This window comes from Neovison vison, chromosome 10 (genome assembly GCF_020171115.1).
Source record: "Neovison vison isolate M4711 chromosome 10, ASM_NN_V1, whole genome shotgun sequence".
Taxonomy (NCBI): domain Eukaryota; kingdom Metazoa; phylum Chordata; class Mammalia; order Carnivora; family Mustelidae; genus Neogale; species Neogale vison.
In genome coordinates, this window is record NC_058100.1 from 33,298,928 (window position 1) to 33,315,961 (window position 17,034).

At 41.2% G+C, this 17,034-nt stretch overlaps 1 protein-coding gene across 4 annotated transcripts in view; it reads right to left on the reverse strand.

The window, feature by feature from the left end:
• Positions 1 to 5,525, reverse strand: part of KIFAP3 (kinesin associated protein 3) — a 177,108-nt gene extending 171,583 nt beyond the window's left edge. For 2 of the 4 annotated variants that reach the window (XM_044266939.1, XM_044266940.1), the window contains exon 1: positions 4,599 to 4,673. In XM_044266939.1, coding sequence (XP_044122874.1) covers positions 4,599 to 4,630 — 32 coding nt within the window. In that variant the 5' untranslated portion in view covers positions 4,631 to 4,673. Of the gene's footprint in view, positions 1 to 3,882; positions 3,985 to 4,598; positions 4,674 to 5,510 lie in introns of those variants that run through there. The other 2 variants (XM_044266941.1, XM_044266942.1) reach the window with 2 other exon arrangements.
• Between the last annotated feature and the right edge of the window lie 11,509 nt (positions 5,526 to 17,034).

Consider the following 17,034-nt stretch of genomic DNA (forward strand, 5'->3'; position numbering starts at 1 on the left):
AAACACACCAATTCCCCTTTGTCCATTCATCTTTTTTTTTTTTTAAGATTTACTTATTTATTTGACAGAAAGAGAGCGCGCACAGGTAGGCAGAGCGGCAGGCAGAGGGAGGGAGAAGCAAGCTCCCCACTGAGAAGGTAGCCTGATGCAGGGCTCAATCCCAGGACCCTGGGATCATGACCTGAGCCTAAGGCCGCCTCTTAACCGACTAAGCCACCCAGGCGCCCCATATCCATTCATCCTTTGATGGACACTGGAGCTGCTTCCATAATTTGGTTATTATAAATAATGCTGCAATAAACACAGGGTCATCTATCCCTTTAAATTAGTGTCTGTATTGTTTGATCAATACCCAGTAGTGCAATTACTAGGTCACAGAGTAGTTCTATTTTTAACTTTTTGAGGAACCTCCACACTGTCTTCCATAGTGACTGCACCAGTTTGCATTCCCAAAAACAGTGCATGAAGGTTCCTTTTTCTCCACATTCTGGCCAAGACTTGTTGCCTGTGACTTTTATTTTAGCCATTCTGACAGATGTTAAGCGGTATCTCATTGTTAGTTTTGATTTGCATTTCCCTGATCATGAGTGATGTTGAGCATCTTTTCATTTGTCTTTTGGTCATCTGTATACCTTCTTTGGAGAACGTCGTCTGTTCATGCCTTCTGTCTATTTTTTAATTCAATTATTTGTTTTTTTGGTGTTGAGTTGTATAAGTTCTCTATATATTTTGGATACTAACCCTTTTTCAGACACGTTGTTTGCAAATATGTTCTCCGATTCTGTAGGGTGTTTTTTAGTTTTGTTTTTTCCTTTGCTGTGCAGAAGCTTTTTATTTTGCTACATGCAAAAGAATGAAACTGGAACATTCTCTTACAATATACACAAAAGTAAACTCAAAATGGATTAAGGACCTAAATGTGAGATAGGAAACCATAAAAATCCTAGAGCTAATTATGTGGTATAAAGTAAGGATCTAATTTAATTCCTTTAGGTGTGGATATCCAATAATTTCTCTGACATCAGCTTTAGCAACATTTGTCTAGATAGGTCTCCTGAGGCAAGGGAAACAAAAGCAGAAATTAGCTATTTGGCCAATTATTTCTTAAATAATGGCATCAAAAGAAACTAAAGAAAAAATTAAATTGGACATCACCAAAATTTAAAACTTTTGCAAAAGGATACTACAAAGAGAATGAAAACAATAACCATGGAATGAGACAAAATATTTGCAAACCACTTTTCTGGTAAGAGTCTAGTGTCTAGAACATATAAAGAACTCTTTCCTCCAAAGAAGATAAGACAAAGGCCAAGAAGCACATGAAAAGATACTCCATGTCACTAGTAACTAGGGAAATGCAAATCATAATAAGATACTACTTAACATCCACTGAATGGCCATAATTTAAAAAAATAAATAACAACTATTGGTGATTCGAAAAATTGGAACTCTCACACACTGCTGGTGGGAACGTAAAATGGTGCAGTCACTGTGAAAAAGTTTGTTAGTTCCTCACTAAGTTAAATATAGAATTAGTACATGACCCTGCAACAACTAGGGATATCCAGAGAGTGAAAAAAGGTATTGAAACAAAAACTAGTACAGGAAAGCTCAAAGAAGCTTTACTCATAATAGCCAAAAGAAACAATCTAAATATTCATCAATAGATGAATGGTTAGTCAAAATGTGCTATATCCACACCATCAATTATCATTCAGCCATTAAGTGGAATGAAGTACAAATGAATGCTAAAACGTAGATGAATGTTGAGAACATTATACTATATAGTAAAAAAGCTTTACACAAAGGCCATACTGATTTTGCTTATCATATATTTATAGCACTTAACATAAATACAATAATTACTTCTGATTATATATGATTTGAAGTCTGTACTCCTTGCTACATTATAAGCACCATAAAGCAGAGAAAGTACGTATCATTCATCCAATACTTTTAATCACTCAGCTGAGTGACTGCCACATGGTAGATTTTCAAAAACTACTGAATGAACGAATGAATGAATGCCATTTACTCTTAAAATTCTCCACTGGTTCCCCACTGCTTTTACAATTCTCAACTGTTTACTATGGCTCCTAATTCCTATAAGATTTGGCCCATTTTTCTTTGTAGCTTTATTTTCACATCATTTAATCACTACTTAGTGAGTACTTATGTTCGTTCCAGGCACTGTGCTGTGTGCTGAAGATACAATGACAAGTAAGATACATAGCTCCTGAGCCTTTTGGAGCTTATAGACGAGGAGAAAGACAAACAATAACAAGATATGAGTAAGGGTGGGTAAAGACAAGGTATTTGGTATCATGAGTACCTAGCAGGTCTAGTGACCTGGGTTGTGGATTGTGGAATGAGAAAACGGAAGCTCAGGAAAGACTTTTTGGAAAAAATGACATTTAAGCAAAAATAGGAAAAATGAGGAGTTAGCTAGGTGAATAATAGGGCAAGTTCCAGACAATGAGAAGGGCATTTGAAACCTAATACTGAAACACAGAGATCTAAAAGAAGTTATTTCCGTAAGGCTCAGGTATGAAATTATTGGGGGTGGGAGGGAAGCAGAGAGACAGAAAGCTGAAAAGGCAGGTGTTCTAACTCTAAAAGCAATGGAAAGCCATTGGAGAGTTTTTAAAGGAGGCTAAAAAATCCCCAAATCACAAATAACTGTCTATGTTTGTGTATCATCTGATTGAGGACATGAACTATGCCTATTTAATCATTTCACCCAGTAACCAGAATAACAGTAGGCATATACTAGGTATTTTGTAAGTGTTCATTAAGTGCTACTGAATCAAAGCTGGTAGCAGAAGAAATGAAACCGGATTCAATTCTACAACCTACTACACATTTAAGTATAAAGATATTAGACAGTCCTCAGTAATAACCACAATGAAACTCCTGAAACCAACTAATTACAATTAGAGTGAATCTATTTGAATGAAAATAGGTTGCTTTCCTGTTAAACATGAAATCTAAAAGTAAAAATATTACAAAAGGAATATATGTAATCATTATCTAAGAACCAATAATGAAAATGGTTTTGCTGGACATCAGAAGCCATCAGGCCTGTATGGTTGTATGTCAGCAACAGCAGCACAAACTTATTATTCATACTGTCAGAATTACATAAAACTGAAGATAGTCTGTTTCAGCCTTTCCAAATTCTGACCTTATTTTACTTCAAACACCACAGTGACTGGTTTATTTTTCTAACTCTAGATAACATGACTTTAAAAATAAGGAATAGGTTGAGAATTATGCCTAAGGGTCCGTACGGGTCCAAGAATCCTAATAAAAATCTATCTTTTGGCACACCTGTATTACACAAAAAGAAGCTGACACTGTATCAGCGGCTCTTTGTGTAGGATAATCTGGAACATAAAGATGAAGGAGAACTAATTTATTTTCTTCTGTCATAAAATTTTCGATCGAGATACTTTATCAGTGTAAGTGAGGAAACAAATACTACACACTAGTCATGACTACATAGTGCTACAAAGATTTTACTGATAAAGCCTGGTTATTGGACAGTTTCAGATACATTCGTATACAGTGAGAAAGGCAGGCAACGTAGAAGGCAGTGCAGATTGTCTGACTCCCTTTTAAGAATCGATTAGAGGTCAGGGCTCCCTCTGGGGTGATGAAGGCCGTGCCGAGCCAGATGAACTTGTGCAATAAAAGCACATTATGACTTGAGGTACGGCCACTACATTACATGCATGTTTCCTTTTTAAAGGTATTTTCATATAGGGTCAGCATCTCTCTCGTAAGGTACTATTGGGCCCATATTTAAATAAGGACACTGCGTCCAAAAAAGTGCCCGTGATTCTCCCGGGTAGGTTAGCCTGACAGGAACAGTGACTTAACCCAACATGCAGAGTCCCAGTTCGGACTGTCTTCCACGGGATCGCGGCTGGCTCCGGGCCCAGGGCCAGGTGTCCTCCTCCTCGGGGCTGATCTGGTCTCCGACAGGAGTCAGGTGAATGACCCCACGGATACAGTTTTCCTCACAGAGACGCTGACAGCACCCGGGCCGCGCCCCGACAAGCCCCCGACAAGCCCCCGGCGTCGGGACCGCCCCGCGCACCGGGGCGTCGAACGGGCGGAGCAGCTGCGGCGCAGGAACGCGCGGGAAGGACGCCCCCGGCCGGCCTCCCACCACTTCTCTCCGTCGTCGGGCCGGAGGCGCGGGGCAGGGAGCCCAAACCGGAGCCAGACGGCAGAGACGCCAGATACTCGGTCCCGGGCTCCCGGGGGTTGACCCAACGCCGGGGAATGGAGCCCCCCGGGGCCTGGGGCGCAGGAGCACGCGGTCTACTCGGCCCGGCCGCCGCCTCCCGCGACTCGCGCGCGGCACGCGGCCGGGAAACCACCTTCCGGGCGTCGGGTCCCGCCCAGCCAGGTAAGGGGCGGGCATCCCCGCACCCCGAGGGCCCTTCGCGCTCCGCCCGGTGCACCCCGCCCCGCCCTCTGCGGGGCTGCCCCCCGTCGGCCGCCCCGCCTCTAAGCGCCTAGCCTTGCCCGGTGACACCGCAAAGCCGGACCCGGCCGGGCGGTGGGAGCGAGCCCCGGGGCGCGGTCACCTTTTGAGGTATCTGGCGTCCTCCCCTTGCATGGCGGCGGCGACGGCAGCGCGGGGGGGAGAACGGAATCTGAGAAGACCGGCGGAGCGAGGCCCGCGGACGGCGGCCCCAGGATCCTCACACCCAGAGGCGATGACAGTCCGGAGGCCTGCAAGGCGGGGCGGCGGCGCTGCGGTTACCACGGTGAGGCCGCCGGCTCCTCCCACCGCGCCCAGGCCCCGGAACACTGCGGCGACCCGGACCCGCCCAGAGCCGGCTCCGCCAGCGCCGCCTCAAGGCGCATGCGCCCGCTGCGCCGCGCCGTCTGCGCAGGCTCAGTGTGAGGCGCTGGGCCCTGGGCTGAATCTGACGCGCCCTAGAGCGGAGCCGGGTTTGGGCGGGTGCGGTGGGGAAGTGGCCTTTGCTCACCGCCCCCTTGAGGATGGAGATTGGAAGAGTCCTCCCGGTCAGCCCCGGGGGACTGTCCGGTCTTAGCTTCGAAACCTGTTTTTTTCCTTTTATTTTTTTAAATTTCTATTTATGTTTTAAATTTGTTTTCAGTGTCCCAGAATTCGCTGTCCATGCACCACAGCCGTGCTCCCTGCGGTCCTACGGCCTGCGGCAGAGCTGCGCGGCCCTGGCCGGTCGCCGGGCACCAGGAACCCGGGAACCCGCGTGCAGCGTCGTGGGGAAGCAGCTGCGCTGAGCGCGCGGGGCGGCTCTGAATGTGCGGAGGCGGTCGGACCCTCCTACGAGTGAACACAGCCATATCACCCGTAATCAGGCCACCCTGTGACCCCCACTTCGGTGTTCGGAATCCAGAACGCGCTCCCGCCCGCCTCGCCCCAGCCCGCTCCGCGCGCACACGGGCACGCTCTCCTACTAGCGCCTGAAATGCCAGCTCCTACCCTAGTAATCCCGAACTCAAGGTACCTGCGGACTTGCTTCCTCCGAGGCTGGCCATAGGGAAGAACCGCTTTTGGATCCTACCAAGTGAATACCCTCGGCTTCCAGCTCCGTGCCCACGGGCCCAGCTCTCACATCCCTGCAGAGGACTTAGTTCACTTCTGCGGTAAATACTGACCCAGGGTCCGCTTTATGCCAGCACCAAACCAGGCTCTAGGGTTTCAAAGAAAACACCTCTCGTCCCTTTCCTCTCCTGCAATCTTGTCGCTTACTCTCTTTCAAGTCTGTATTTTCTGTCACCTTGGCCGCCTCTGCACAGCTGTTTCATTGTTCTGCTCAAATGCAGCGCAGCGCGCGGATTGTTAAATATAGACACAGTCCATACCTGCCAAGAGCTATTATTTTTATCTGTCCACCCATTCACACCAACTACACGATTTCTGTCAGTGTTGTAGTCATTCTCTCAGTCTTCCAGAGAAGAAGATTTGGAGCGAATTTGTCCTCTTATTAGACTGTTAGAAAATTTTATCATTTCTTCCTTCAAGATACTCCCGCAATCCAAATTTTCTTCTCCACTCTCACTTCATTCATCTCACTTCATACCTGGAATACAGCAATTCTTTCCTAACAGGACTTCCTATTTTCTGTTTTTCCCAAATATTCATTCTAAATATGATATTACATTTTACAAATCATTCATAGCTAGATTACCTTAAGACCTTCACAGTATCTAAAATTGCCAGATCACAATATCCATTAAAGTACATAGCTAATATAACAAGCATTATTGCAAAATACACTTCTTGAGATCAAAGATTCTTTTGCTGTGTTAACCACTATACCCTTAGAATAGCATCTGGCCCATAGTTGGCACTAACTAATTACTGGGACACTTGGGTGGCTCAGTTGGTTAAGCTTCTGACTCTTGATTTTGGGTCAGGTCATCTCTCAGGGTCCTGAGATCAAGCCCTGTGTCTGGTCTCTGCTCAGCGGGGAGTCTGCTGGAGATTCTCTCTCCCTCTGCCCCTCCCCCATGGTGCACACACTCTCTCAAATAAATACATAAATCCTTTTAAAAATGGAATTATTGCTGTGTTTGATTTAACACGTTGATAAAAATTCAGGGATCTGGGACGCCTGGGTGGCTCAGTTGGTTGGGCAGCTGCCTTTGGCTCAGGTCATGATCCCAGCGTCCTGGGATCGAGTCCCGCATCGGGCTCCTTGCTCGGCGGGGAGCCTGCTTCTCCCTCTGCCTCTGCCTGCCATTCTGTCTGCCTGTGCTCGCTCTCTACCCCCTCCCCTCTCTCTGATGAATAAATAAAATCTTAAAAAAAAAAAATTCAGGGATCTATGACGCTATGTAACAATGGATAGAAAAACAGAAAAACCCTCACTTTCATTGAAGGCAGTAACTACCTTAAATCCTTACTCCAAAAATCAGTTATTAAAGGGAAGAACTAAGTATTTGATCCATGTCCTTCCAATTCAGGGGAAAGAACTGTAATTTACCTCCTCTCGACAGGGAAAATCTCTTTCTTATTTAAAATGCCTGCTAGTAACAAAGAACAATAATTATAGACACCACAAAGAAAGTGGAAAGATAAATTAAAAAATGATACACCTGGGGCACCTGGGTGGTTCAGTGGGTTATAGCCTCTGCCCTCCGCTCAGGTCATGATCCCAGGGTCCTGGGATCGAGCCCCACATTGGACTCTCTGCTTGGCAGGGAGCCTACTTCCCTTCCTCTCTGCCTGCCTCTGCCTGCTTGTGATCTCTGTCTGTCAAATTAAATAAATAAATAAAATCTTTTTAAAAAATAAAAAAAATGGTACACCTATTTCCATCACATAAAAACCAGGTGGAAGTGGGCTGACTGGAGTTAAATTTCAGGACTGTATGTCTAATACTAGGCATGAAGAAGCAAAAAAACTGATGAGTTCTAATATTCAAATAACTTTTCTTCTTTAAATTAACTTCTGCTAAACCAGTTTCTTCATTTATAGTAACTTCTGGCAGCTGTACATATTTAATTTTATTTTTTAGTCATTTTTATTTAAATTCAATTAATTAACATATAATGAGTTACTTGTTTCAGGGGTACAGGTCTGTGATTCATCAGTTTTATATCACACCCAGTGCTCATTACAACCTATACCCTTCCCCAAGGTCCATCAGCTACTTAACCCCATCCCTTGATCCTCTCCCCTCCAGCAACCCTCGGTTTGTTTCCTATGATTAAGAGTCTCTCTTATGGTTTGTCTCCCTCTCTGTCTTGTTTCATTTTTTCCTCTCTTCCCCTATGAGCCTCTGCCTTGTTTCCTAAATCCCACATATCAGTGAAATCATATGATAATTGTCTTTCTCTTATTTTGCTTAGCATAAAACCATCTCGTTCCATCCATATATGCAAATGACTAGATTTCCACTATACATTTTTTAAAGCTGCTAATAAAGCAAATGTGCAGGCATCCACGATGTTCCCCATCATAGTCAAGGCAAATGGTATCAATACAAAGCCCAAGAAAGCTTTCCTGGAGAAATTCCAAAGTCGTCTTCCTGAATTGTCTGTAAATTTTCAGTGACATCTGCCATGAACTGGCTGGCCCCTGGGGCCTCTTCTCCAAGAGATCCAGACTGAAATCTCAATGAACACAGAGGTGGTAGATTCACATTAGGAACAACATTGAAACCACAGGATTTAATTAAAGATATTTTAAGGTCCCCTATGAATTGGGTGCCTGAGTGGCTCAGCTGGTGAAGCATCTATCTTTGGCTCAGTTCATGATCCCAGGATCCTGGGATGGAGCCCTGCATCAAGCCTGCTTCTCCCTCTGTCTCTCTTTGTGTCGCTCTCTCTCTGACTCTCTTGAATAAATGGATAAAATCTTAAAAAAAAAAAAAAGGTCCCTTATGAATCAAACAGGGAAAGACAGAAAACCCAGGGGGGACTTGGACAAAGAAGAAAAGGAGGAAATAGGAATGACAAGGAAGAAAGTAAACAAAACATGAAAAGTGCTCAACCTCAACAGTAACTAGGAAGACGCCAATGAAGACCATAAAGAGATACTATTTTACACTGGCTAGGATGCGAAAATTAAGAAGTCTGAATACGCAAGTGCTGGTGTGAATGTGAAGCCCTGGAAATTGCTTGGTAAACATTTCTGGTGTGAGTGCATTGGGACCATCACTTGAGAGTAAAAGGTCCTATATTATTTTGCAAAGTTTGACAGGCACACGACCCTAACTCTCAGCAATTCTACTCTAAGTTATAAAGCTCAGAAAATTCAAGCCCATGTGGCACAATAGGTTTGTTCCAGACTTATCAAAGTACTTTTGTGTCTAATATAAAAAGAAAAACTGAAAAAGTACTCCGAAGTATTTTCACAGGAGAATGGATAAACGACATCTCAATTACTTGTACTATATCATATTAGGCAGCCGAGAAATTTTATGAACTAGAACTTCACAAACCACATGGATGAGTATTAGAAATATTATACTGAATGAAAAGAGCAAATTGCAGATTACATAGAGTATGATAACTTGTAAACATTTTTTAGTGTAACTTACAATAAAATACATTCTTTTTGGTGTGCAATTTTATGAGTTTTGATAAGAGTGTAAGTCGTGTAACCACTACACAATCAAAACACCAAGGAATTCCATCATCCCTTCAAATTCCTTTGTGTTCCTTAGGAATCAGCCAGTTCTCCTAACCCCATGCTCTGGTAAATTCTGATCTGTTTTCTATTCCTATAACTTTTCCTTTTCTAGAATGTCATCTTTTTTTTTTTCAGAATGTCATCTTAATATAATCATACATGATGTAGCTTTTTATGCCTGATTTCCTTCACTTAGATAATACATTTGAAAGTCATCCATGTTGTGTTTCAGCAACTTATTCTTTTTTTTTCAGTAACTTAGTCTTGTTTTATGGTTAGGTGTTATTCTATGCATGAATGTACCACACTACAAAAAGCAATATGAATACTTACATATTGGTTTTTGTATGAACCAAAGTTTTCTTTTCTCCTGTACAAACACCTAGGAGTAGGATTGCTTAGTTTGTGGTAAATACATGACTAATTCTACGAAACTGCCAAACTGTTTTCCAAAGTGGCTGTGGCATTATGCATTCCCATAAACAATATAGGAGTTTGGAAGGATCCGCATTCTCACCGGCACTTAGAATTGTCAAGTGTTTCTGTTTGTTTGTTTACTTTAGTTATCCTAACAGGTGTTCAGGGCTATCTCATTTGATTTAAATTGCATTTCTATGGTGATTAATGATATGCGCATCTTTCTATGTTCTTAATTACTATTCACATATATACATTTTTGAAGTCTCTGTCCAAATATTTTGTTCATTTTTTAATATTTTTGCTGGATTGATCAAACTGATCAAAGAGATAGAAACAGAGATGTAGAGAAATTACTGATTTATGAAATGCAAGGACATCATTGAGATTTTACAAGTATATATAAAAATGGTAATAAGGAAACACTGTGAGTAACTTTATACTGATAAATTTAACAGCTTCAAATGGACAAATATCTTGAAAGATGCTTATTACTAAAACTGAGATAAGAAGAAATATAAAACATAATATCCAGGGATGTCTGGGTGGCTCAGTCAGTTAAGTGGCTGCCTTTGGCTCAGGTCATGATCCCAGTGTCCTGGGATCAAGTCCCACATTGGGCTGCTTACTTGGTAGAGTGCCTGCTTCTCCCTCTGCCTCTGCCTGCCAGTCTACCTGTGCTCTCACACTCTCTCTCTGACAAAATCTTTTAAAACACATTGTATATATATACATATGTATGCATGTATATAAAAGAATATTATGCAGCCATTAAAAAGAACGAGATCTTGCCACTTATGACAATATGGATGAACCTAGAGGGTATTATGATGAGAAAAATAAGTCAGACTGAGAAAGACAAATATCTATGTAATTTCACTCATGTGAAATCTAAAAAAAATAGTATTTGAAGATTTCACATATGAATGAAATCATACAAATTTGTCTTTCTCAGTCTGAGTTACATATCTCTTAAGTCAGATGCCTGGACACCTGGATAGCTCAGTCAGTTGAGCAACTGTCTTTGGTCAGGTCATGATCCTGAGTCCTGGATCAAGTCCCACAGTGGGCCCTTGCACAGTGGGGGGCCTGCTTCTCTGTCCGCTTCTCCCCCAGCTGTGCTCTCTCTCCCTCTCTGATAAATAAGTAAAATCTTAAAAAAAAAAAAAGAAGAAGAAGAAGAAAAAAAAAAAGAAATCAAATGTCTAATTGCAGTTTTTCATGCAAAGAACACTCCAGACACAGCATCGCTAATGAATTCTACCTAAGAAATGATGTCAAATTACATAGTCATGCAGAAAATAGAGAATGAAAGAATTTTTACCAATTCATCTAATTATGTCAACATTATCTGGTATCAAAATCAAAGATATTATGAGACAAAAGCTACAAATATCCTTGGTGAGCATATACACAACAATACTTAATAAAATATTGGCAAATTAAACCTGCAGTACATAAAAAAGTATAATACATCATGACTAAATAGGCTTTATCCCAGGGATGCAATATTGGTTTAACATATGAAAATCTAATAACATATAATTTTACATATTAACAATATAAAAGATGAAAACCAATATGGTCATGTTAATAGAGGCAGAAAATGAATTTGGCAAAATTCATTTTTAAAAGAACTACCAGCTACTAAAAGTAGAAAGTGACTTCCTCTCTCTAATAAACATATCTGTGTCAGTTTATTTCTAGGCTTTCTATTCTGTTCCATTAGACTATATATCAGGAAGTATGATACTTCCCATTATGTTCTTCTTAAGATTGTTCTGGTTATTTTAGGTTCACTGTTTTTCCATATAAATTTTAGGAAAATTTTTCCTGTTTCTATAAAAATATCACTGGAGGGTGCCTGGGTGGCTCAGTGGGTTAAATGAAACCTCTGCCTTCGGCTCAGGTCATGGTCTCAGGGTCCTGGGATCGAGTCCCGCATCGGGCTCTCTGCTCAGCAGGGAGCCTGCTTCCCCCTCTCTCTCTGCCTGCCTCTCTGCCTACTTGTGATCTCTCTCTCTCTCTCTGTGTCAAATAAATAAATAAATAATATTAAAAAAAAAGAAGAAAATATTCTTCCAATCCATGAACACAGGATGTCTCTCCATTTACTTACGTCTTCTTTATTCTCATGTTTCATTGCTATGTAGTGTTCAGAGTAGAAGCCTTTTACCTCCCAAGTTTATTTCCTTTTTTAAAAAAGATTTACTTACTTATTCTAGAGAAAGAGAGACTGAGCATGCATGCATGGGGGAGGGGCTGATGGAAAGAGCCTCAAGCACACTGTCTGGGCACAGAGTCCCACGTGGGGCTTCATTTCATGACCCGAGAGATCAGGACCTCAGCTGAAACCAGAAGTCACATGCTGAGCCACTCAGGCTCTCCTAGTTAAGTTTATTTCTAAGCATTTTATTCTTTTTGCTTAATTGCAAATAGGATTGTTTCCTTCATTTCTTTTTCAGATATTTGTTAGTGTATTGAAATAAAATTAATTTTTATGTCGATTTTGTATCCTACAACTTTATTGAACTTGTTTACTAGTTCTAACAGATTTTGTGGAGTGTTTACCATTTTCTATATATAGGGTCATGTCATGTGCAAACAGAGATGACGCTCTCTCTTTCCTTCTGATTTGGATGCCCTTTCTTTTTCTTGCTTAATTGATCTGGTTGGTAGGTCCACTACTATGTTGAATACAAGTGAAAAGAATGGGTATCCTTGACTTGTCCCTGATCTTAGAGTAAAAGCTTTAAGTTTTTCATTGTTAAGTATGATATTGGCAGTGGGTTTTTCATATATGATGTTAATTATGTTAAAATAATTTCCTTCCATTCTTGGTTTGTTAAAACTTTTTATCATGAAGTGATGTTGAATTTTGTAAAATGATTTTTCTGCATATATTGAGACGTTCATATGATTTTTATCTTTCATTCTTTCAATACGATTTGGTGTTTACTGATTTGGGTATGTTGAACCACCCCTGGATCCCAGGGGTAAATTTCACTTGATTGTGGCTATATGATTGATTTCAAATGTGCATTTGAATTCAGTTTACTAGTATTTTTCTGGGAATTTTTGTGTCTGTATGCATCGGGTTACTGGTCAATAGTTTTCTTGTAATGTCCTCTTAAGCATCAGGATAATACTGGCCTCATAAAAGGAGTCTGGGAGTGTTCCTTCCTCTTCAACTTTTTTTTTGTAATAATTTGAGGAAGACTGGTATTAATTCTTCTTTAAATTTTTGGTAGAATTCACCATGAAGCCATTTGGTCTTAGGCTTTTGTTTGTTGGGAGGTTTTTGATCATTGACTCAATCTTAGGATAGATTTTCAGAAATTAACTGAGCTTTGTTGATTTTGTTGTTCTAGTCTTTGTTTCTGCTCTGATCATTTTTACTTTTTCCCTTCTGTTCTCCTATTTCTAGTTAATTGAGGTATAAAGTTAAGTTGTTTGAGATCTTTCTTTTTTCTTAATACAGGTATTTACGACTATAAATTTCATTCTTAGTATTGCTTTTGCTTTTGCTCTATCCCCTACATTTTGGCATATTGTGTCTCCATTTTCATTTGTTTCAAGGTATTTTTAAATTTCTCTTTTGGGGAGCCTGGGTGGCTCAGTGGGTTAAGCCTCTGCCTTTGGCTTAGGTCATGATCCCGGGGTCCTGGGATCGAGGCCCTCAGCGGGGAGCCTGCTTCCCGTTTCTCTCTGCCTAATTGTGATCTCTCTGCCAAATAAATAAATAAAAATCTTAAAAAAAAATTTCTCTTTGATTTCTTACTTGACCTATCGGTGGTTCAGGACTATGTTAATCTCCACATACTTGTGAATTTTCCAGTTTCTTTCTACTATTGATTTCTAGTTTCATTATACTGTGAAGATATTCTATATGATTTCAGTCTTAAGTTTATTAAGACTTGTTTTGTGACCTAATGTGATCTATTATCCTAGAGAATGTTCCATGTGTACTTGAGAAGAATGTGTTTTCTGCTGTTGTCACATTGAATGTTTTATACACACACACACACACACACACGATATATATATCTGCAGAGCCCATGTGGGTCTATAGTGTTGTTCAGGTCTACTGTTTCCCTATTGATTTTGTCTGGATTTTCCATCCATTATTTTTTTCCCCAATTTATTTATTTTCAGAAAAACAGTATTCATTATTTTTTCACCACACCCAGTGCTCCATGCAAGCTGTGCCCTCTATAATACCCACCACCTGGTACCCCAACCTCCCACCCCCCCGCCACTTCAAACCCCTCAGACTGTTTTTCAGAGTCCATAGTCTCTCATGGTTCACCCCCCCCTCCAATTTACCCAAATTCCCTACTACTCTCTAACGCCCCTTGTCCTCCATGCTATTGGTTATGCTCCACAAATGAGTGAAACCATATGATAATTGACTCTCTCTGCTTGACTGATTTCACTCAGCATAATCTCTTCCAGTCCCGTCCATGTTGCTACAAAAGTTGGATATTCGTCCTTTCTGATGGAGGCATAATACTCCATAGTGTATATGGACCACATCTTCCTTATCCATTCATCCGTTGAAGGGCATCTTCGTTCTTTCCATAGTTTGGCGACTGTGGCCATTGCTGCTATAAACATTGGGGTACAGATGGCCCTTCTTTTCACGACATCTGTATCTTTGGGGTAAATACCCAGGAGTGCAATTGCAGGGTCGTAGGGAAGCTCTATTTTTAATTTCTTGAGGAATCTCCACACTGTTCTCCAAAGAGGCTGCACCAACTTGCATTCCCACCAACAGTGGAAGAGGGTTCCCCTTTCTCCACATCCTCTCCAACACATGTTGTTTCCTGTTTTGTTAATTTTGGCCATTCTAACTGGTGTAAGGTGATATCTTAATGTGGTTTTAATTTGAATCTCCCTGAGGGCTAATGATGATGAGCATTTTTTCATGTGTCTGATAGCCATTTGTATGTCTTGATTGGAGAAGTGTCTGTTCATATCTTCTGCCCATTTTTTGATGTGTTTGTCTGTTTCGTGTGGGTTGAGTTTGAGGAGTTCATTATAGATCCTGGATATCAACCTTTTGTCTGTACTGTCATTTGCAAATATCTTCTCCCATTCCGTGGGTTGCCTCTTTGTTTTTTTGACTGTTTCCTTTGCTGTGCAGAAGCTTTTGATTTTGATGAAGTCCCAGAAGTTTATTTTCGCTTTTGTTTCCTTTGCCTTTGGAGACGTATCTTGAAAGAAGTTGCTGTGGCTGATATCGAAGAGATTACTGCCTATGTTCTCCTCTAAGATTCTGATAGATTCCTGTCTCACGTTGAGGTCTAATCCATCCATTATTGAAACTGGGGCATTGGGGCACCTGGGAAGCTCAGAGAGCTCAGCATCTGACTCTCGATTTCAACTTGGGTTGTTATCTCAGGTTTGTGAGGTCGAGTCCTTTGTCGGACTCTGCACTGGGCCTAGAGCCTGCTTGAGATTCTCTCTCCCTATGCCTCTCACCTCCCATCTTTACCTCTCTAAAAAAAAATAAAGGAAAGAAAGTGAGATATTGGTATTTCTTACTATTATTGTATTGCTATTTCTCCTTCCAGTTCTATCAATATTTGCTTGTTTCTTTTTTTTTTTAAGATTTTATTTATTTATTTTATTTTTTTTTCCAATTTATTTATTTTCAGAAAAACAGTATTCATTATTTTTTCACCACACCCAGTGCTCCATGCAAGCAGTGCCCTCTATAATACCCACCACCTGGTACCCCAACCTCCCACCCCCCCGCCACTTCAAACCCCTCAGATTATTTTTCAGAGTCCATAGTCTCTCATGGTTCATCTCCCCTTCCAATTTACCCAAAAGCACATACCCTCCCCAATGTCCATAACCCTACCCCCCTTCTCCCAACCCCCCTCCCCCCCGCAACCCACAGTTTGTTTCGTGAGATTAAGAGTCACTTATGGTTTGTCTCCCTCCCTATCCCATCTTGTTTCATGGATTCTTCTCCTACCCACTTAAGCCCCCATGTTGCATCACCACTTCCTCATATCAGGGAGATCATATGCTAGTTGTCTTTCTCCGCTTGACTTATTTCGCTAAGCATGATATGCTCTAGTTCCATCCATGTTGTTGCAAATGGCAAGATTTCGTTTCTTTTGATGGCTGAATAGTATTCCATTGTGTATATATACCACATCTTCTTGATCCATTCATCTGTTGATGGACATCTAGGTTCTTTCCATAGTTTAGCTATTGTGGACATTGCTGCTATAAACATTCGGGTGCACGTGCCCCTTTGGATCACTACGTTTGTATTTTTAGGGTAAATTCCCAGTAGTGCAATTGCTGGGTCATAGGGCAGTTCTATTTTCAACATTTTGAGGAACCTCCATGCTGTTTTCCAGAGTGGCTGCACCAGCTTGCATTCCCACCAACAGTGTAGGAGGGTTCCCCTTTCTCCGCATCCTCGCCAGCATCTGTCATTTCCTGACTTGTTGATTTTAGCCATTCTGACTGGTGTGAGGTGATATCTCATTGTGGGTTTGATTTGTATTTCCCTGATGCCGAGGGATATGGAGCACTTTTTCATGTGTCTGTTGGCCATCTGGATGTCTTCTTTGCAGAAATGTCTGTTCACGTCCTCTGCCCATTTCTTGATTGGATTATTTGTTCTTTGGGTGTTGAGTTTAAGTTCTTTATAGATTTTGGACACTAGTCCTTTATCTGATATGTCGTTTGCAAATATCTTCTCCCATTCTGTCAGTTGTCTTTTGGTTTTGTTAACTGTTTCCTTTGCTGTGCAAAAGCTTTTGATTTTGATGAAATCCCAAAAGTTCATTTTTGCCTTTGCTTCCCTTGCCTTTGGCGATGTTCCTAGGAAGATGTTGCTGCGGCTGAGGTCGAAGAGGTTACTGCCTGTGTTCTCCTCAAGGATTTTGATGGATTCCTTTCTCACATTGAGGTCCTTAATCCATTTTGAATCTATTTTTGTGTGTGGTGTAAGGAAATGGTCCAATTTCATTTTTCTGCACGTGGTTGTCCAATTTTCCCAACACCATTTATTGAAGAGGCTGTCTTTTTTCCATTGGACATTCTTTCCTGCTTTGTCGAAGATTAGTTGACCATAGAGTTGAGGGTCTATTTCTGGGCTCTCTATTCTGTTCCATTGGTCTATGTGTCTGTTTTTGTGCCAGTACCATGCTGTCTTGATGATGACAGCTTTGTAATAAAGCTTAAAGTCCGGAATTGTGATGCCACCAACTTTGGCTTTCTTTTTCAATATCCCTTTGGCTATTCGAGGTCTTTTCTGGTAAAATTATTTGTTCCATTTCTTTGAAAAAGATGGATGGTACTTTGATAGGAATTGCATTAAATGTGTAGAATACCAAACATTTAAAGAAGAACTAATTCCTATTCTCCTGAAACTGTTCCAAAAAATAGAAATGGAAGGAAAACTCCCAAACTCATTTTATGAGGCCAGCATCACCTTGATCCCA